Source organism: Bos grunniens, chromosome 16 (genome assembly GCF_055505025.1).
Source record: "Bos grunniens cultivar Pamir isolate PY7600 chromosome 16, Bosgru_T2T1.0, whole genome shotgun sequence".
Taxonomy (NCBI): domain Eukaryota; kingdom Metazoa; phylum Chordata; class Mammalia; order Artiodactyla; family Bovidae; genus Bos; species Bos grunniens.
The window spans coordinates 9,532,376-9,553,687 of record NC_141180.1 but is presented as its reverse complement, the minus strand read 5'-3'; the positions used below and the strand labels follow the sequence as shown (position 1 = coordinate 9,553,687).

Here is a 21,312-nt window from a genome sequence, read left to right as displayed (position 1 = left end):
TTCACATATTAACATCTCTGAAACTGAGAGTCATCTTAAAAACCGGTAAAATAAAGTCTTAGTTATTATTTAATTGGGCTCCCTTTGTGGCTCAGCTGGTAAAGAATCCACCTACAATGCGGGATACTTGGACTCGATCCCTGGGTTGGGAAGATCCTGTGAAGGGAAAGGCTACCAGTTCCACTATTCTGGCCTGGAGAATTCCCTGGAGTGTATAGTCCTTGGGGTTGCAGAGTCGGATATGATGGAGCGACTTTCACACACATTCTCTGCAGATGAGTTCTATTTCCTTAGGGCAGTGAAGGGACGGGACAGGCTTGGTGTAGTAGTAGAAGCTTTGGGGAGACTTGAGTTGAATTCTAATTTCGCTAGTTTTATGATCATGGACATGTCACTTAACCAAACCTAATCTTGTTTTTTTTTTCTCTGCAAAATCAGTAAAATACTACTGAGCTGGCAAGATTGTTGTAAATATTAAGTGATATAATGGTATGCAAAAAAGTCCTTATTAAATGCAGAAGGGATTTGCCTTATCTTTTAGATAGGGATTTGGAAGGCAAGGGCAGGTGTTTCTTAGTAGAGAACTCAAAGTATTTCAATGACTCTTTTGTTTCAGTGTACTTGTTATTTTTATTGAATGGGGGAAACATCACTTGGTATACAGTTAATTTTTGATTAACTGTAGCCAGTGTGTAATATATTAAGAACTGGACTAGAGGTTAGAAGGCAATGGCACCCCACTCCAGTACTCTTGCCTGGAAAATCCCATGGACAGAGGAGCCTTGTAGGCTGCAGTCCATGGGGTCGCTAAGAGTCAGACACGACTGAACAACTTCACTTTCACTTTTCACTTTCATGCATTGGAGAAGGAAATGGCAACCCACTCCAGTGTTCTTGCCTGGAGAATCCCAGGGACGGGGGAGCCTGGTGGGCTGCCGTCTGGGGTTGCACAGAGTCGGACATGACTGAAGCGACTTAGCAGCAGCAGCAGAAGTTAGAAGGATTTTAAAGTCCATTTGGAGCCATTTCCCAGCCCTCTGACTTGGACACTATGTTAACTTTTCTGGGACTTAAAATTTTTTTTACCCTGTAGACATTTAAAGTGCAGTTGGTCCAGATAAGAGTTTCTCAGACCTAAAAACAAACAAACAAACGTTTAACTTCTTTTGATCAACATGAAAGTGTCATAACACTCCAATGAGATATTCCTTTGGTTGAGTCACAGTAGTGCAAGTTCATCATCCAAGAAAATGATGTTGAGCTTTGCTTTCTCTTAAGGAAAACTATAGGGCTTTTTCCTTCTCAAACAGAAAATCATAATATCAGATGTGTTTTTTAAACACTGCATAACCTTTTCCTCCCCATTCTGTTAATTCCTTCCCTATTCCCCAATAAGAGTTGCAGGTCTACATATCTAATATTTCTACTAATTCTAAAGAAATTTTCTACCACTGTGGTCTGGGTGGGCTCATCCCATGACAGCAGAGCAGTACAGTAGTGTAGAACAGAATTGGGATAGGACTCTGAAGAGAGAGATCTAGAATTCTTTAATTCCTAAAAACTTGCAGTTGTGGTCAGAAAAAAATGTAACATAATTTTTCCTTCCCAAAAGTTGAAATAGGAATATTTTAGACCTGTAAGAAGTGTATAGATGGCTACTGAGTGTTTACCTGTAAACCAGGTGTTGGTCCTAGATCATGTTTAATCCTCCCAGCAGTGCCTTGGGTGATGTAAGATGTTATTCCATTCCATAACATCTTACGGAAGAACGCAAAGTAATTTTTTGACCAACCCAGAATTTTACAGGTGGAAGTTGGTCTGGGGTTGTCTGAATGCATGGATGCTCCACAGATACCAGTGGGGCTACTGCTGTAGAGAGGAGGTGGTTGTAATAATCCAGGGGGAAGAGAATAGTGGCTTGGGCCAGGTTACAGTGAAGCTGTGTGAAGTGCTGAGATTATGTATGTATTTTGAAGGTAGGGCCAACAAGATTGGCTAATGAATTAGTTGAGGATGTGAGAATAAGAGGTCAGGAGAAACTCAGAGGTTTCTTGGTTTTTTTTGGTCAGAGTTATTGGAAGTACATATTGTCATTTACCGAGTGGATGAAAATCAGATCCTTGTGGGACTATTGAATTTGAGCTATCTCTTAGACATACAAATGGAGATGTTGGGTAGGCAGTTAGATATACAGATGTGATACTTGAATTCCATTATAAAGAAGTATCTGTAGTACGAGTGTCAAGAAACCCACTTGGGAAATATTGCCATTGGAATAGACCCTGATGCTGGGAGGGATTGAGGGCAGGAGGAGAAGGGGACGACAGAGGATGAGATGGCTGGACGGCATCACTGACTCGATGGACATGAGTTTGAGTGAACTCCGGGAATTGGTGATGGACAGGCAGGCCTGGTGTGCTGTGATTCATGTGTCGCAAGGAGTCGGACACAACTGAGCGACTGATCTGAACTGAACTGATAACCTGTTATATGGTTATGACTGTTGCACTTTGTTCTAAGCATTTTGAGCAAGCATGGCAGTAAGGTATTTATTTCTGATCTCTCTAGGAATAAATGGATGCTCTTTTAAAGCCGACTGAAGTCCGTTTGTTTAGGATGTAGTTAGTAACACAGGACAATAATCATTCATATAATAGTCATTAATTCATTTAATAAATATTTACTAATCACCTGCATTGTGTTAGGCACTTAAACTTGGAGCTGTATTAGTGAACAAAACAGCTTTAAGAACCTCACCTGAGGGAGGGAGGTTCAAGAAGGAGGGGATATAGACTATGGCTAATTCATGTTAATGTATGGCAGAAATCAAACCAGTATTGTAAAGCAATTATCTTTCAATTAAAAATAAATAAATTTTTTTTTTTTTTAAAGACCAGAAAGTGGGCAGTGGCCCAATTCCTGGAAATCTCCTCCCCTCCCCGCAAATAGATAGACTAATCCTCCCATTCATTAGCCTATGAAATTGTCTGGCCCAGAAAAACTAACCATGGCCGCATTTCAAGACCACAGCACTCGCCCTCTGTAGTGGCCCACACTGTATCTATGGAGTGTGTTTCTCTTTGAATAAATCTACTTCTTACCTATAGAAAAAAAAGAAAAAAAAGAAGCTCACCTAAGGAATCAGACAGGACTAGATTAAATATGGCCTTGTTAGGACAAGAAGTTTGGATTTTATGCAAAGTACATTGAGAAGACAATGAAAGTTTTTAAGTGGAGGACTGACATGGATTGGTTTACATTTTTGAGGATCACTTTCGCTCCTATGTAGAGGTCTTTTTGCCTTCCCCTTTTTAAAGTTTTAAGCTGATAACCATGCCGCCTGAGTTATGAAGACAAAGCAAACAGAGTTAACTGTTAAATCAAGTACAACTTACGTATATTGGACATTTCATAATACAGCACGTCATTTCTATAGTACAGGCATTATAAAGGACATACCTCACATAATTTATTCAGTTAGTGTAACTTTTTCACTAAAAATTGTCAGTCTAAAGATTTTTAAGTCAGCTGATGGGAAGTGTCCCGATGATTTAGGAAAATGTACGCAAGATCTCCACCCTGGGTGGAAAGGAGAAGCTACTGCAGAAGACACCACTCAGCATGCCTGCTTTCTGTGAGGTTGGTCTTGGGAGGGATGAGATCAAAGAGCAATGGAGAAGAGAGCAGTTTCCCTTTCCTGTGCCTGGGCAATGAGAAAGGAGGACATGCAGGGGTTGGAGTTGCTATCTGAGGTGCTGGTGAGCTTAATGCTGCATGGAAAACTTGACGGTATGTTCAATGAAGAAATTGATAATGAAATAGATCAGATCAGATCAGATCAGTCGCTTAGTCGTGTCTGACTCTTTGCGACCCCATGAATCGCAGCACGCCAGGCCTCCCTGTCTATCACCAACTCCCGGAGTTCACTCAGACTCAACGTCCATTGAGTCAGTGATGCCATCCAGCCATCTCATCCTCTGTCGTCCCCTTCTCCTCCTGCCCCCAACCCCTCCCAGCATCAGAGTCTTTTTCCAATGAGTCAACTCTTTGCATGAGGTGGCCAAAGTATTGGAGTTTCAGCCTCAGCATCAGTCCTTCCAAAGAACACCCAGGACTGGTCTCCTTTAGAATGGACTGGTTGGATCTCCTTGCAGTCCAAGGGACTCTCAAGAGTCTTCTCCAGCACCACAGTTCAAAAGCATCAATTCTTCAGCGCTCAGCCTTCTTCACAGTCCAACTCTTACATCCATACATGACCACTGGAAAAACCATAGCCTTGACTAGACGAACCTTTGTTGGCAAAGTAATGAAGTATGCTGTAAATCAGGACAACTATCTTGTCTCCCTTATTTTTCCGTCTGAATTATCAGACAAGAAGAGCACAGGTTGCTTTTACACTGTCCGTATTGGCACAGATGTAGTTGGCATGATAAATAAATGTGAGGCCTTACAAGTATCCTCATATCCCCTTCCAAAGAGGGAGATCTCTGCAGCCAAGATTGTACCAAGTGACTTAATTCCGTGCCATAACTGATTCAGAAATTGACATGTGATCCACACTGAGTCAAATTCTTTCTCTTTAAGAATCTGTACTACCAGACCACACTTAGTTTGATAGTGTTGATAGGTGGACCTCTTGGCGTTGGCACATGTGTGCTCAGTCGTGTCTGACTCTTGGTGACCTTCCTCTGTCCACTGAATTTTGCAAGCAAGAATAGTGGAGTGAGTTGCCATTTCCTACTCCAGGACATCTTCCCGACCAAGGGATCCAACCCATCTCCTGCATTACAGGTGGATTCTTTCCCACTGAGCCATCTGGGAAGCCCATGGACCTCTAAGATCATGTATAATAGAATTGAGGTGAAGGTCAGACTGTTAACTGAGTCACATAAAAACAAGCATTGTAATGGACTGTTTCTTAAAGCCAGTGATCCCTTGGCCAGCTGTGAGAACTGCTCCAAAAATTCAAGACCCTTCTTTGGTTCTTATTGAAATCCACAAATTCATTTTTATGTGTGGCTATTGCTCTCATCTCACATGCTAGTAAAGTAATACTCAAAATTCTCCAAGCCAGGCTTCAGCAATACATGAACTGTGAACTTCCTGATGTTCAAACTGGTTTTAGAAAAGGCAGAGGAACCAGAGATCAAATTGCCAACATCCGCTGGATCATGGAAAAAGCAAGAGAGTTCCAGAAAAGCATCTGTTTCTGCTTTATTGACTATGCCAAAGCCTTTGACTGTGTGGATCATAATAAACTGTGGAAAATTCTGAAAGAGATGGGAATACCAGACCACCTAACCTGCCTCTTGAGAAACTGTATGCAGGTCAGAAAGCAACAGTTAGAACTGGACATGGAACAACAGACTGGTTCCAAATAGGAAAAGGAGTACGTCAAGGCTGTATATTATCACCCTACTTATTTAACTTCTATGCAGAGTACATAATGAGAAACGCTGGGCTGGAAGAAACACAAGCTGGAATCAAGATTGCTGGGAGAAATATCAATAACCTCAGATATGCAGATGACACCACCCTTATGGCAGAAAGTGAAGAGGAACTCAAAAGCCTCTTGATGAAAGTGAAAGTGGAGAGTGAAAAAGTTGGCTTAAAGCTCAACATTCAGAAAACGAAGATCATGGCATTCGGTCCCATCACTTCATGCGAAATAGATGGTGGAAACAGTGTCAGACTTTATTTTTCTGGGCTCCAAAATCACTGTAGATGGTGACTGCAACCATGAAATTAAAAGATGCTTACTCCTTGGAAGGAAAGTTATGACCAACCTAGATAGCATATTCAAAAGCAGAGACATTCCTTTGCCAACAAAGGTTCATCTAGTCAAGGCTATGGTTTTTCCTGTGGTCATGTATGGATGTGAGAATTGGACTGTGAAGAAGGCTGAGCGCCGAAGATTTGATGCTTTTGAACTGTGGTGTTGGGAGAAGACTCTTGAGAGTCCCTTGGCCTGCAAGGAGATCCAACCAGTCCATTCTGAAGTAGATCAGCCCTGGGATTTCTTTGGAAGAAATGATGCTAAAGCTGAAACTCCAGTACTTTGGCCACCTCATGTGAAGAGTTGACTCACTGGAAAAGATTCTGATGCTGGGAGGGATTGGGGGCAGGAGGAGAAGGGGACGACAGAGGATGAGATGGCTGGATGGCATCACTGACTTGATGGACGTGAGTCTCAGTGAACTCCAGGAGTTGGTGATGGACTGGGAGGCCTGGCGTGCTGCGATTCATGGGGTTGCAAAGAGTCGGACATGACTGAGCGACTGAACTGAACTGAAGAGCTGTTATCTTGTAACTTACAAAATAAGTTATTGAATATCCTGAAAGTTGGTGTTCATAACATTAATTTGTATATGATTCTAAATCAGTATTCTTTGTGTATATTGCACAATATTGCATACCTTCTCACCATGTATATTTATAGACAGTTTCTGAAATTTGGGGGAGGGATGCTTTGTTGACTATCATATATATGTCAGTTTTTTATTCTTGCTTTTTAAATATAATTTACTGAGATGTTACCATGATCAGTTTATTAAGCTGTGGGTTGTGGGATGGCCTTGGTATTATGTGTGGTGCATGCTTTAGTTTGTATTTCACCCTTCCTTCGTTCATTTTTAGGGAATAGAGTTTAAGATGTTATGGTTTAAGATGTTAGGATGTTACGGTTTCATTTTGAATCATCCTTACACCTTAGCTAAAGCAAATGTGTACAATAATGTGTACTCTCATTACAGTTCGTATTGGCAGTGTTCTTTGTAGTGGATACTAGTAATATTGGTGGCCCCTTCGTGTCTTATGAACATTTTCCTATGCTTGAGGAGTGGCCCACATCACAAGCCTGTCTCATTGACGTGGAAGCAAAAGCTCACTTTCCTAGTTTCCCTTTCAAGAGCGCAGGATGTGAACTAGGCTTTGCCAGCCAAACTTCCTCCAGGCTCTGTGATTTAGAGACACAGGAAGGCAGAGTGGAAGAGTACACTGCCCAGGCAGCAGCGAGGGCTGCAACATTCCTAGATGACAGGAGTGCTAATTCTAGCATTTGGTGCTTCCCAGCAACAAAAGTTTTAGTCATCTAATCAGTTTGGTAGGGTGGAGATAAGCATTCTTAAGAGTTCAGCCTTGAAACTGTTTATTACTTTAATAAACCCTCGGTCAAAACTCACTTCCTGCATAATCAGTTAGCTTCTGTTGCTTGCAGCTAAGAACTCTGACTGATACAGGCTACCTATAAATGCATGCTGTTTTAAAAACTTGATTAATAAATCCCAAGTTTACCATAGTTTATATTATTTCTCTTCAGTTCCTTGAAATTTGTCATCCTTCAGAAGTGTACTACTCGAAAATCCCATTGGAATCTCTTCTTTAGTTTTAACCTTTATCCTCTAGTTGCTTGCTGGAAATGCATTTTAGCATAATAATTAGGATCAGATTGCTAGGATTTGAGTTCCATCTCTACTACATATTAGCTGTTTTTCTTAGGCAGGTTGCTTACCTATTCTTTATCTGTGTATTTTTAAAATGGGCGTTACTGAATAATATCTAACTTCTATTAGTATCAGATCAGATTAGATCAGTCGCTCAGTCGTGTCTGACTCTTTGCGACCCCATGAATTGCAGCACGCCAGGCTTCCCTGTCCGTCACCAACTCCCGGAGTTCACTGAGACTCATGTCCATCGAGTCAGTGATGCCATCCAGCCATCTCATCCTCTGTCGTCCCCTTCTCCTCTTGCCCCCAATCCCTCCCAGCATCAGAGTCTTTTCCAGTGAGTCAACTCTTCGCATGAGGTGGCCAAAGTACTGGAGTTTCAGCTTTAGCATCATTCCTTCCAAAGAACACCCAGGACTGATCTCCTTCAGAATGGACTGGTTGGATCTCCTTGCAGGCCAAGGGACTCTCAAGAGTCTTCTCCAACACCACAGTTCAAAAGCATCAAATCTTCGGCGCTCAGCCTTCTTCACAGTCCAACTCTCACATCCATACATGACCACAGGAAAAACCATAGCCTTGACTAGATGAACCTTTGTTGGCAAATAATGTCTCTGCTTTTGAAGATGCTATCTAGGTTGGTCATAACTTTCCTTCCAAGGAGTAAGCGTCTTTTAATTTCATGGTTGCAGTCACCATCTACAGTGATTTTGGAGCCCCGAAAAATAAAGTCTGACACTGTTTCCACCATCTATTTCCCATGAAGTGATGGGACCGAATGCCATGATCTTCGTTTTCTGAATGTTGAGCTTTAAGCCAACTTTTTCACTCTCCACTTTCACTTTCATCAAGAGGCTTTTGAGTTCCTCTTCACTTTCTGCCATAAGGGTGGTGTCATCTGCATATCTGAGATTATTGATATTTCTCCTGGCAATCTTGATTCCAGCTTGTGTTTCTTCCAGCCCAGCGTTTCTCATTATGTACTCTGCATAGAAGTTAAATAAGCAGGGTGACAATATACAGCCTTGACGCACTCCTTTTCCTATTTGGAACCAGTCTGTTGTTCCATGTCCAGTTCTAACTGTTGCTTCCTGACCTGCGTACAAATTTCTCAAGAGGCAGATCAGATGGTCTGTATTCCCATCTCTTTCAGAATTTTCCACAGTTTATTGTGATCCACACAGTCAAAGGCTTGGTTTTCCTGGAACTCTCTTGCTTTTTCCATGATCCAGTGGATGTTGGCAATTTGATCTCTTGTTCTCTGCCTTTTCTAAAACCAGCTGGAACATCAGGAAGTTCACGGTTCACATATTGCTGAAGCCTGGCTTGGAGAATTTTGAGCATTACTTTACTAGCGTGTGAGATGAGTGCAATTGTGCGCTAGTTTGAGCATTCTTTGGCATTGCCTTTCTTTGGGATTGGAATGAAAACTGACCTTTTCCAGTCCTGTGGCCACTGCTGAGTTTTCCAACTTTGCTGGCATATTGAGTGCAGCACTTTCATAGCAGCATCTTTCAGGATTTGGAATAGCTCAACTGGAATTCCATCACCTCCACTAGCTTTGTTTGTAGTGATGCCAAAGGTAGCCAGAATTGCTGGAGAAAGTCATACGACTAGGTATGTTTGTGGCTATTATCAGAAATGATATGAACCCTAACTGGCTTTCTACACAGACCTGCAATACTACGATGTTTCTTTAGTCACGACTCTCTCAGCTTCTTCAGTGACATTTCAGATGTTTTAAATTTTCAGAAAAAGCCCAAATTCTGGGTTTTATTTGAAATCTCATTTCATTTTTTAAGATTTGACAGTGCATTCAAAACCTTTAAAAAACATTGTATCATAAAATTATTCTCAGGGCCAGATTCAGGGGTCTACTATTAATAGTTTTAAGTCAAATAAGATACATGGCAAAGACTAGCTTGAGGATCTACTTGCCTTTCTTCTCAAAGCAGCCTCATGGCTGCCTGGCAGATCCCACCCTGGAGATTTGCTAGGTTTGGGGAGGAACCCTGCTGCTGCCGCTGCTAAGTCGCTTCAGTCGTGTCCGACTCTGTGCGACCCCATAGACGTCAGTCCACCAGGCTCCCCCGTCCCTGGGATTCTCCAGGCAAGAACACTGGAGTGGTTGCCATTTCCTTCTCCAATGCATGCAAGTGAAAAGTGAAAGTGAAGTCGCTCAGTCCAGTTCAACTCTTAGTGACCCCATGGACTGCAGCCTACCAGGCTTCTCTCTCCATGGGATTTTCCAGGCAAGAGTACTGTGCGTAGACATTTTTGAAAATTTTCATCAATGTTTCTGATGCAGAACCAGAGCTGATAAACCATTGGCCTAGCAAAATGTTCTGCACATTTTAAGTGAGAAATAGGAGAAATTTCACTGCTGCCAAATGAATTTTAATTAAATAAGCTGTTTACAGACAACTTGCTTTAGTTCTTCCTAGTCTCCCTGTGTGTTGTGACTAAGTTAATCACTGTTTATCTCCAGGCATTGGAAGGGAAGAGAACTCTGCTTCTTTGGCGGGAGAATAAAAGGTAAAATACAGTAAAAGGCAATCATATCCGTCCACAGTAGGTCTTCACAGGAGCATTCTTATGATCACACTTAGGTCTTTTGATCAGGGCATTTCCTCTCAGATTTGTTGTAGCTAGCATCAGAAGTAAAGTGAATAACCTCTCTTAAACCCCTCTAAGGGTAGGATCTGATTGTGCTGAGCCCCGGTTTTCGGTGCTTGGCTTATCCTGGAGTTAAAATTGGCCTGGAGCAAGCAAGCTGGATACCACACTGTCCCAGGCTAGGAATGATCTCCTGGGGAGATCAGTGAGCGGCTCAGAAGAGAGGTCTTTGCTCCCTTCTCCAGGATTGGAACCTGGGTAGCCTGGATGGAAAACAGGAATCCTGACCAGTAGACCGCCAGAGACTGGAGGCTAGAAACAAAATGGCCTTGGCTCTTTTCCCCGTTTGAAAGCAAGAATGCTTTCAGGAGGCAAAAACCATGAAAACAGGTAAAAGTTTTTATTAGAGACACAGCATAACATGTGGAGGAGCACACAGAAACAGTTTAAGATAGAAGCAAGGCAGAATTACATACCCTGAGCAAAAGGGTTTGGGTGTCCTGTCTAATGAGGAGGAGCGCAGTAAACCAGAAACTAGGCAGAGACACACACCAGGGGAGGAGGGCAGGCATCCTGAATGAGGAGCGCAGAAAGAATGTGGTTAAATCACTTAAACAGGACAGTCCTTCTGGATCTTTGTTTGCATTTGGCCAGTTATCTTGTTTCTTTCTTTATGCCTGACTGGTCCTAGCACCCTCCCCAAGATGGGTGTGCAACTTTTTGTTATGACGGATCCCACCGCACAGGCCTGTGGTTACGTCTCCATGCTTACTGTGTGGGGAGGGGGTGGCAGGGGCTTCCCTTTTTGACCCCCAAGAAGCCTTCCTGTGCATGTATAGATAGGGAAATCTTCCCTGACCTCAGGAATGGGGACCTTATCTCTGTACTTTAGCAGAGCTCAGCTTTTGCCACTAGCTTTGTCCTTGGGGTGTCTGGATGAGAAGAAAGCTTCAATTTTATTCCACTTAACAAACACCAGCTGTTAGGCCCAGAGGTTCATCTGTCTCCTACCACAGGAATGTTGCTATATCATAGGCCTTAATGTACTTCTTAACCTCAGATATGCAGATGACACCACCCTTATGGCAGAAAGTGAAGAAGAACTAAAGAACCTCTTGATGAAAGTGAAAGAGGAGAGTGAAAAAGTTGGCTTAAAGCTCAATATTCAGAAAACAGATCATGGCATCTGGTCCCATCATTTCATGGCAAATAGATGGGGAAACAGTGGCTGACTTTATTTTTGGGGGCTCCAAAATCACTGCAGATGGTGACTGCAGCCATGAAATTAAAAGACACTTGCTCCTTGGCAGGAAAGTTATAACCCACCTAGACAGCATAGTAAAAAGCAGAGACATTACTTTGTCAACAAAGGTCCGACTAGTCAAGGCTATGGTTTTTCCAGTAGTCATGTATGGATGTGAGAGTTGGACTATAAAGAAAGCTGACTGCCGAAGAATTCATGGTTTTGAACTGTGGTGTTGGAGAAGACTCTTGAGAGTCCCTTGGACTGCAAGGAGATCCAACCAGTCCATCCTAAAGGAGATCAGTCCTGGGTGTTCATTGGAAGGACTGATGTTGAAGCTGAAACTCCATTACTTTGGCCACCTGATGCGAAGAGCTGACACATTGGAAAAGACCCTGATGCTGGGAAAGATTGAGGGCAGGAGGAGAAGGGGACATCAGAGGACATCAATGGACATGAGTTTGGGTGAACTCCGGGAGTTGGTGATGGACAGGGCAGCCTGGCGTGCTGCGGTTCATGGGGCTGCAAAGAGTCGGACATGATTGAGCGACTGAACTGAACTGAACTGAATACGCTTCTCTCTTTTGCACCCTACCTTCTCATTTCCTCTCTCATAAGACTCTCATATCAGAAAATAAACAAGACATTTACTGTTCTTTAGCTCATGTACCCAAGGCTCTGTTACAGGAATAAATGTCTATCTTGAATAAAAATTGACCACACTAGAGAAATCAGAATATTTCTCTGGCAGATGCAAAATTATCTTTGGTACATTTTGAATCAGTTTAAATAAATTGGTCTGAGATTCTGTTTTAAAGGGAAGGTAAAGTGGATCATATTCTGTTGAGGAGATTCCTTGTACCTAGACTACTTCCTTCTTTCCCTTTTTCATCCCAACTAAGGTTAATTTATTACAAACAGAACTTTGCTGTCATGTGCATCTCTAAACCAGGGAGAGAGAGAGAAGGAAGGAAACCCAGTTGCTCTGGGTTCCCCCGGCACATGTACACAAGCACACGTCTCTCCCTTCTCTGCCTTCATCTCTGTCTTGAGGCTTGCCTTTCTTTCCCTTCACTGCCCTGGCTTTGTGTCCCTTGACCGCCTTTTCAAGGCTTCGGGAGCCATTGCTAGTCCCCCAGAAGGTCTCTGTTGGCACTTAGTGCATTTAATGGGAAGAAGACTCCAAGAGCTCCTAGTGGCAGTTCTTGTGTGTATGGAAGTTGGTGAGTGAGGTGTATAGGGAGAGGGGAGCAGACAAAGAAGGGATATGTTCTGAATTTCTCAGAAATTAATTTTGGATTAATTTTCCCTTAGCAACTTTTATTATAAGCAGCCATTAGATCACAGAGTACTGTTAAATACTGATGGTGCTATTTTTTTTCCTATGAGGAAATATGTTCCAAGTACCAGATAACTAAGCTGAGTGTGCCTACAGAACTTAAGTCATTAGTAAGTTGTAGAAATTGCATGTGCACATTTACTTTGTAAGTCTTCCACAATGAGACAAAGAGGCACCCAGGAAAGAGCCCTCTGTCCACTGGGAATCAGCCGCACAGTGTAAGAGCGGTGAGTTCAGTTTCAGTCAATGTCTCACTGAGGACTATAGCCGTGGAGACAGCTTTCCAGAAAGCTCTGAGAAATCGCTCTGAAGACGTAGGGGGAGAGGTCAGTGTATCGTGCAGTTTTGACTAAGGAGTATGTGCAAGCCGGCAGATATCTCGGTAGGTTACTGACAGTCTCAAGGAATACACATCTCAGTTAATGACTTCAGTGCTTTTCTACATGTGGGAAAATGCAGGACTCCAGGTTCATAAATTCCCCCCCTCCCCCCGTGAAATATAACTGCCTAAGGGCATGTTTGGCCTGTTTTGCTTAAAACACAGAGTGCCTCATCTGGTTCTTTAAACTGAATTCCTTTCAGGGTGTACTGTAGGTCAGTGACTCATTCCTCATAGGACTGAATGGCGAGCGACATTCCTTGTTTTAACCCCAGATATTTCCTTTGTCATTTTTAAACAATGAGCAGACTTTACTGAACAGAGGTATTCTTGGGCACTTATTCCTGTGCAGATATGATCAGCATTTTATAAGTGGCAAAATAATAAAAGAATTATTTGAGGTGATACTATTAATTTCATATCAGGATATTCATTCTTAATGGATTTTTTTAAGGATTGAACATTAACTGTTTGTTGAATTTTTGAAAAATCAAATTCATTGAGGGAATTCCCTGCTGGTCCAGCATTTAGGGCTCCACGGTTTCACTGTTGAGGGCCTGGGTTCAATCTCTGATCTGGGAATTAAGAGCCCATAAGCAGTGCAGCCAAAAGAAAAAAAGGAATCATTCATTGAGGCATAATTTGTGTGTAATAAAGTTACCAAATGTATGTAGTCATGAAGCCACTGCCTGGAATGTTTCACCCCCAGAACTTCCTTGTGCCCCTTTGTGGTCAGTCTTTCTTTAGCTTTCGGCAGCCACTTTCCACTTTCTGTCTTCATAGTTTTGCCTTTTCCAGAATGTCATGTAATGTATAGTCATGCAGTAGTCTTTTGGGTCTGACTTCTTTCATTTAGCATGGTGATTTTGAGATCCGCCCATGTTGTCGCATCAGTAACGGGTTCCTTTTTTTTTGCTGCTGCTGTTCTGTCATTAAGTTGTGTCTGACTCTTCCTGACCCCATGGACCGTAGCACCCCAGGCTTCCCTGAACTTCACTATCTCCTGGAGCTTGCTCAAACTCATGTCCATTGAGTCGGTGATGCCATCCAACCTTCTCATCCTCTGTTGCCTCCTTCTCCTCCTGCCCTCAATCTTTCCCAGCATCAGGGTCTTTTCCAGTGAGTCAGCTCTTCACATCAGGTGACCAAAGTATTAGAGCTTCAGCTTCAGCATCAGTCCTTCCAATGAATATTCAGGGTTGATTTCCTTTAGGATTGACTGGTTTGATCTTGCTGTCCAAGGAACTCTCAAGTCCTCTCCAGCACCACAGTTTGGAATTGTCAATTCTTCGGTATTCAGCCTTGCGTATGGTCCAGCTCTCACGTCTGTACACGACTGCTAGAAAAACCATAGCTTTGACTAGATGGACCTTTGTTGGCAAAATGATGTCTCTGTTTTTTAATATGCTGTCTAGGTTTGTCAATGGCACCCCATTCCAGTTCCCTTGCCTGGAAAGTCCCATGGATGGAGGAGCCTGGTGGGCTGCAGTCCATGGGATTGCGAAGAGTCGGACACGACTGGGCGACTTCCCTTTCACTTTTCACTTTCATGCATTGGAGAAGGAAATGGCAACCCACTCCAGTGTTCTTGCCTGGAGAATCCCAGGGACGGGGGAGCCTGGTGGGCTGCCGTCTATGGGGTCGCACAGGGTCAGACACGGCTGAAGTGACTTAGCAGCAGCAGCAGCAGCAGCTAGGTTTGTCATAGCTTTTCTTCCAAGGAGCAAACATCTTTTAATTTCATGGCTGCAGTCACTGTCCACAGAGATTTTGGAGCCCAGGAAAACGAAGTCTGTATTTTTTTCCCCATCTATTTGCTATGAAGTGATGGGACCGGATCCCATGATCTTAGTTTCTTGAATGCTGAGTAGGAGACTATTGTATGGAGGTACCGCAGTTTGTTTATTCATTCACCAGTTGATGGACTGGGAATTTTTTGCCATTCTAGTAGATGTGTAGTGGTATCTTACTGTTGATTTTAATTTATAGTTCCTGGATGACTAATAATGATGAGCATCTGTTCATGTGCTTATATTTGCCATCCGTATTTCCCTTTTAATGAAATTTCTCTTCACATCTTGCCCATTTAAAAAACTGAGTTTTCTAGAGACATAAGAACTATGGATGAAGTCCTTTATTAGATACATGTTCTATAAATATCTCTTCCAGTATGTGGCATGTTTTTTTATTCTCAGAAAAGTATATTTTGAAGAGCGTGTTTTAAATTTTTATGAAGTTTTAACTTATCATTTTTTAATCTTTTAGTCTCAAAAGCCCACTTTTTGTGTTTTATCTAAGAATTATTTACATAATACAAGCATACAAAGATTTCTTCCTTTATTCTATATGCTTCATAATTAGGTCTTACTCTTAGGTCTGTGGTTCATTTTGAATTAATTTTTGTATATGGTGCAAATTAAGGATTTAGTTTCTTTCTTTTTTTCCCTCTTTTAAATTTCTCTTCTGATTTCTTCTTTTATACTTTTAATTCTTTCAATGGTTCATCTTATTGGGTTTTTTAAATAACTGTGTTGCTTAATTTCCAGTATATTTGAACATTTTAAAATATTTTCTCTTACTGATTTTTAATTTAATTCCATTGTGTTGTAATGGAGAACATACATAATATGATTTCAGTCCTTGCATATTTGTTGAAATTTACTTGTGGCCCCAAATATTCTATCAAGTCAACCTTTAAAAAAAAAAAGTTTCTCTTTCATTACATCTTAAAAAGGTGGCACTTTCCAAAATTACTATTTCATGTGTCGTTTTTATTTTTGAAAACATAACGAGTTACTGTTGTACTTTATCTAATTGTTAAGAATGATTGTAATTTTACTGTGTAAATAATTTTAGTCTGTAATACTGTGTTGGTATTTGCTGTTTTTGCCTTACTATAGTCAAAAATTTGTAATCTGTTCTTCCCTTTTAATGGTTTCCATAGGTCTAAGATCTGGCAAGCTTGGTGAACAGTGTGAAGCAGTTGTCCGCTTTCCCAGGCTCTTTCAGAAGTATCCATTCCCCATTCTCATCAATTCTGCATTCCTAAAGTTAGCTGATGTTTTCAGAGTTGGGTAAGTCTTTTTAAGCCCTTGGTGTCCTAAAGCACTTTGTTCACATTTCTTTGTTTTATATTATAGTGTGTATTCTTTTTGCCTTTCAGGACTTCCACATGATGGTTTTTTACCATTTTAGTGGACACACGTGGAAATTCACAACAAATTTTAGTGTGAAATTTAATAGCATTTTGAGCCAAAGTAAAGAGTATAAGGCAGAGAGTACTTATTTCTTTGGGGGACAGGATAATTCAAAATTAAAGACAACCTTGATATATAATTGTGTATTTTGGAAATATCTGTGGCTTTGTGCAGTTCATTTTGAGAAGTTTCTGATTTAACAATTTATTTTTATAACATGAGATTACATGTTACATGAGATTATGGGCCACTGTGAAGTGCCTGAAACATGTAAGCAAAGCCTGAATATATACCTGTTCTTTCTCTATGCCATTCCCTCTCCCACTTCTTTCCACCATTCTCCATATACTCGTGTGTTTACACACACACCTAATCAGACTTGCAGAAAAGAAGCTGTAGAATTAGCTTGAGAGGAGGAAGACCATCTTCTTGGTTCTAGTAGGATTGAGGAAATTGAGTTTGGCTCCCAGGCTTCTTTCTATGTTATGGCTGTTTGGGTGCCTTCCTGCAGGGCTGCAGGCTCTGCTAACTGCTTATGCTTAGTGCTCATCTCAGGGTTCTGCATCCATCAGTTCTACCAACCACGGGTCAAAAATATGTGGGAAGATAATTCCAGAAAGTTCCAAAAAGCAAAACTTGAACTTGCCACCCACTGGCCACTAGTTACATTGTATTTACACTTGTTTACATAGCATTTTCATTGTATTAGGTATTATAAGTAATCTAGAGATGATTTAAACTATGTGAGAGGATGCGCAGGCACTGTGCCATTTTACAGAAGGGAGTTCAGTCTCCAAGGATTTGGGTTTGGTGGGGGCTAGTCCTGCAATCAGTTCCCCTGCACACTGCGGATATCACAGGATGACTGTACAGGCTTTTGACTGTTTCTGTGGTAAAACAGAATGTTAAGATTGAAAAACATTGGCCTGTTGCTAAAATTTATTAATATCATTTGTGTTGCTTTGATTCCTAATTAAATATTACTTTCCTTAAGTGGTCTAATTCATTTTATCTGTGGTTCTTCCTAGAAACAATTTCCTGAGGCTTTGTGTTCTTAAAGTTACCCAACAAAGTGAGAAGCATTTGGAGAAGATCCTAAATGTGGATGAGTTTGTGAAGAGAATTTTCTCTGTGATTCATAGTAATGACCCTGTTGCAAGAGCCATCACACTCCGGTATATTCTGTTACGCCGCCGAGTCACCACAAGATTGTTTGAGTTGTATTTCTGTACCCCCAAAAGGCCGTACATTTACTTCTGTTATTCTGAATATTAAGAATTCATTTTTGTTTTTCCTAGTAAGAGTCAATGAGAAAATATGGTAACCATCCCAATCTGTAAATGCTTTAGAGCTAACCGTCTGTGATACAGTTTTGGTAACTTATGTTTCAGACACTCCTTTTGTAGGTAGATGTTCTGATCTGTTAACTCAAATGTAAGTATGGTTTAAAAGAAAGAAAGAAAGTGAAGTTGCTCAGTCATGTCCGACTCTTTGTGACCCCATGGACTGTAGCCTACCAAGCTCCTCCATCCATGGGATTTCCCAGGCAAGAATACTGGAGTGGGTTGCCATTTCCTTTTCCAGGGGATCTTCCCAACCCAGGGATCGAACCTGGGTCTCCCGCACTGCAGGCAGACGCTTTAACTTCTGAGCCACCAGGGAAGCCTCATGCTTATTTTGAACTTTTACCTTTCTGACCTTGTTCTTCCTTTTTCATGTCCGTTTTCTGTATTCATCTTTGGTTATGTGCTCATTTTTATATATGATAATTTATATCTCGACTCCTTGGAGAATGCCAGGTACAACCACCTTAATTTCTTCAGCATTTCCTTTTCTTTCTTGGCATTAAAAAAATTTTGGTAGAATTTCATTTTGTAAGCCTTAAAACCAGCTTGAACCATATCCTCTTTTTAGGTCTGTCATCTATGAAATTAGTATGTGTAAACTTTGGATTTTTGAAATTCACTTTCCTAAACTATACCTTCCTCTATTCTGATATGAGCTCCAGGGGACATCCTCTACTTCTCTTGATGTTGAGAGATTTGAAAATCATGATACAAGTAATTACTGATGTGGAAAAAAGACTGGGAAGTCTTACATTTTTACTTTGTGGGTCTGCTTAATAGTAAAAATATTGGACTCTTAATGCTTTGCTAAAATGGACTTCTTTATACAACATTAGAAAATTGGCATTTTGATGCTTTAGTAATTCAAAAGTGTTTTCCTGGGCTGTCTTTGGTACTTGGCATGTACTTCAAGGTGATTTTTTTTTTTAAATTTTTGCTTGTGTTAAATTAACCATGTTAATTTTTCTTACATGTTGAAGTATGGAAAAATGTTTACAGAATTTGAGTCACTAATTTCTAAAATTGATATGTCATTAACCTGAGATTTATGGACTGACCTACAAACTTTAGTTTTGGTAAGCTTTGCCTGTTTCTTACTTTTCTGATCTTGAACTTATTGTATTTCCATTCTTTTTGGGTTTCTCTGTTTGCGTAGGATGTTGGGAAGTCTGGCATCAATAATTCCTGAGAGGAAGAATGCTCATCATAGTATTCGGCAGAGTCTGGATTCACATGATAATGTAGAAGTTGAAGCTGCTGTTTTTGCTGCCGCTAACTTCTCTGCACAGTCGAAGTAAGCCTAGGCCTTTTATAGTTTGGCTCCCCAAGAAGAGGTTTTGAAAGAATAGCTCATTTATATATGTAAACACTAAGGGATATAGAAAAATGTAAACGGCAAGATGTATTTTCCATGCTGGGAAAACAGGACTTAATCCATAAAATAGAGGAGTTAAGTACAGATGTTGGCATTAATCTGTAAATGAAATTAAAGTTCTCAGAAGGACAGGATCAGCCTGGGATTAGAATAGTTGGGGAAGGCTTCATTGGGAAGCAGAAGCTTTGTCCATTGAGGTGTCTTCCCCAAACCTATGCTGTCCTAATACTGAATTATTCTTTTCTTACTATCTTCTCAAGTCTGGACAGTTTGACAGAGATAATAACTGGAATTGAAACCAATTTTAACTTCTTTGGGGTATCATACTCTATTATCTTATAAAATAGTATTTCTCTCTCCATATATATATATTATTTTTTGATGAAATATTGGCCATAGTTTTATTAATGTGTTTGACTTACTGGATTATCCTCTCTAAAAAATAATACTATTTCTTTTACTGACTGATGATGTGAAAATAACACTGCTTTCTGGAGGGCATTTTGGTAATATGTATTTTGTATATCCCTTGGACCTAGAAAATCCACTTATAAGAATTTATCCTAAGGAATCAGCAGTGTGTACTGATACTTACTTGCAAGGATGCTAGTTATAGGGTTATAATAACAAAAAAAAATTAGTAACAAATTCCAACCAGTGTGCCAGTAAGATAAATACGATTATACAGTGAAATACTATGTCAGCTTTTATAACTAATTTATTTTAGAAATATATTTGGAAACAGGTTACATAATAGGTTATATGATATTACAGATTTATTTGAAAAGCAAGTATTTAGGATATGTATCGAAATATTGTCTCTGAGTGAAGATATTATCTTATTTTTATTTTCCTTTTTACAAATTTCTGTATATCCTGCTAGGAGCAAATTTTGGTTTTATAATCAGGTGACTAATGAATTTTTTAATGTAAAAATAGCATTTATATTAAGAGCCTCTGCTAAATTTGGATAAGACTTGAAATAGTTAGGAGAAGGCAATGGCACCCCACTCCAGTACTCTTGCCTGGAAAATCCCATGGACGGAGGAGCCTGGTAGGCTGCAGTCCATGGGGTCGAAAAGAGTCGGACACGGCTGAGCGACTTCACTTTCACTTTTCACTTTCGTACATTGGAGAAGGAAATGGCAACCCACTCCAGTGTTCTTGCCTGGAGAATCCCAGGGACGAGGGAGCCTGGTGGGCTGCCATCTATGGGGTCGCACAGAGTCGGACATGACTGAAGCAACTTAGCAGCAACAATCTTTATAGTTTAATTATATGCTCATTCATCTCTTCAACTGCTCTTATCAAACCTTCAGAATTCCAGGATTATTCACTGGAAAAGGAGATTAGAGAACGTAAACTGTGTAGTCTTTTATTTACTGATTGAAAGTAGTAGGTGTGACAGTAACTGAGGAAGAGAAATATCTAAGATGATCCCTATTTGTGCTTTTGAAAATTGGCATTTTTTTCTTATTGAGAGTCATGGGTATTGCAAGAACTTTTTAAAAATTACTTTTATTGGTTAAGAGTTATATCTGGTGAATATTTATCACACTGTCAAGGTGTGAGTACTTTAAATCTGTCCAATTAAGTGTGTCCTTGGGGTAGCTCTAAAAATAGTTTTCTAAATATAGATGATAAATTTGTGGTTTAGTATTAGAATGTGCTTATGAAAATCATTTTTGTCTCAGTTTTTCTCATGTGTTATTATCAGAAGCTAATTTTATCAGCTGTGGAATTTCTGATCTATCTTGGAAAAGATTAAGACTAAGTAACATAGTCAAGGCTATGGGTTTTCCTGTGGTCATGTATGGATGTGAGAGTTGGACTGTGAAGAAGGCTGAGCACCGAAGAATTGATGCTTTTGAACTGTGGTGTTGGAGAAGACTCTTGAGAGTCCCTTGGACTGCAAGGAGATCCAACCAGTCCATTCTGAAGGAGATCAGCCCTGGGTGTTCTTTGGAAGGAATGATGCTAAAGCTGAAACTCCAGTACTTTGGCCACCTCATGCGAAGAGTTGACTCACTGGAAAAGACTCTGATGCAGGGAGGGATTGGGGGCAGGAAAAGAAGGGGACGACAGAGGATGAGATGGCTGAATGGCATCGCTGACTAGATGGATGTGAGTCTGGGTGAACTCCGGGAGTTGGTGATGGACAGGGAGGCCTGGCGTGCTGAGATTCATGGGGTCGCAAAGAGTCGGACACAACTGAGCGACTGATCTGATCTGAACATAGGAATAACATGATTCTTCATTTATAGAATTGATGACCAGTAAACATTTAACAGTTTATATAGAAGCAGTTTCTAATATACCAGGCTTCAATATGGTATACTTGTGATTTGTGATGTTTAAACATACCAAGTTAG

The 21,312-nt window shown here is 40.7% G+C and overlaps 1 protein-coding gene across 2 annotated transcripts in view; it reads left to right on the top strand.

Moving 5' to 3' along the window:
- Positions 1–21,312, top strand: part of INTS7 (integrator complex subunit 7) — an 83,031-nt gene that overhangs the window by 1,079 nt on the left and 60,640 nt on the right. For both annotated transcript variants that reach the window (XM_086343304.1, XM_086343305.1), the window contains exons 2-4: positions 15,967–16,096; positions 17,248–17,394; positions 18,722–18,859. In XM_086343304.1, the coding sequence (XP_086199430.1) occupies positions 15,967–16,096; positions 17,248–17,394; positions 18,722–18,859 (415 nt within the window). The remainder of the gene's footprint in view (positions 1–15,966; positions 16,097–17,247; positions 17,395–18,721; positions 18,860–21,312) is intronic.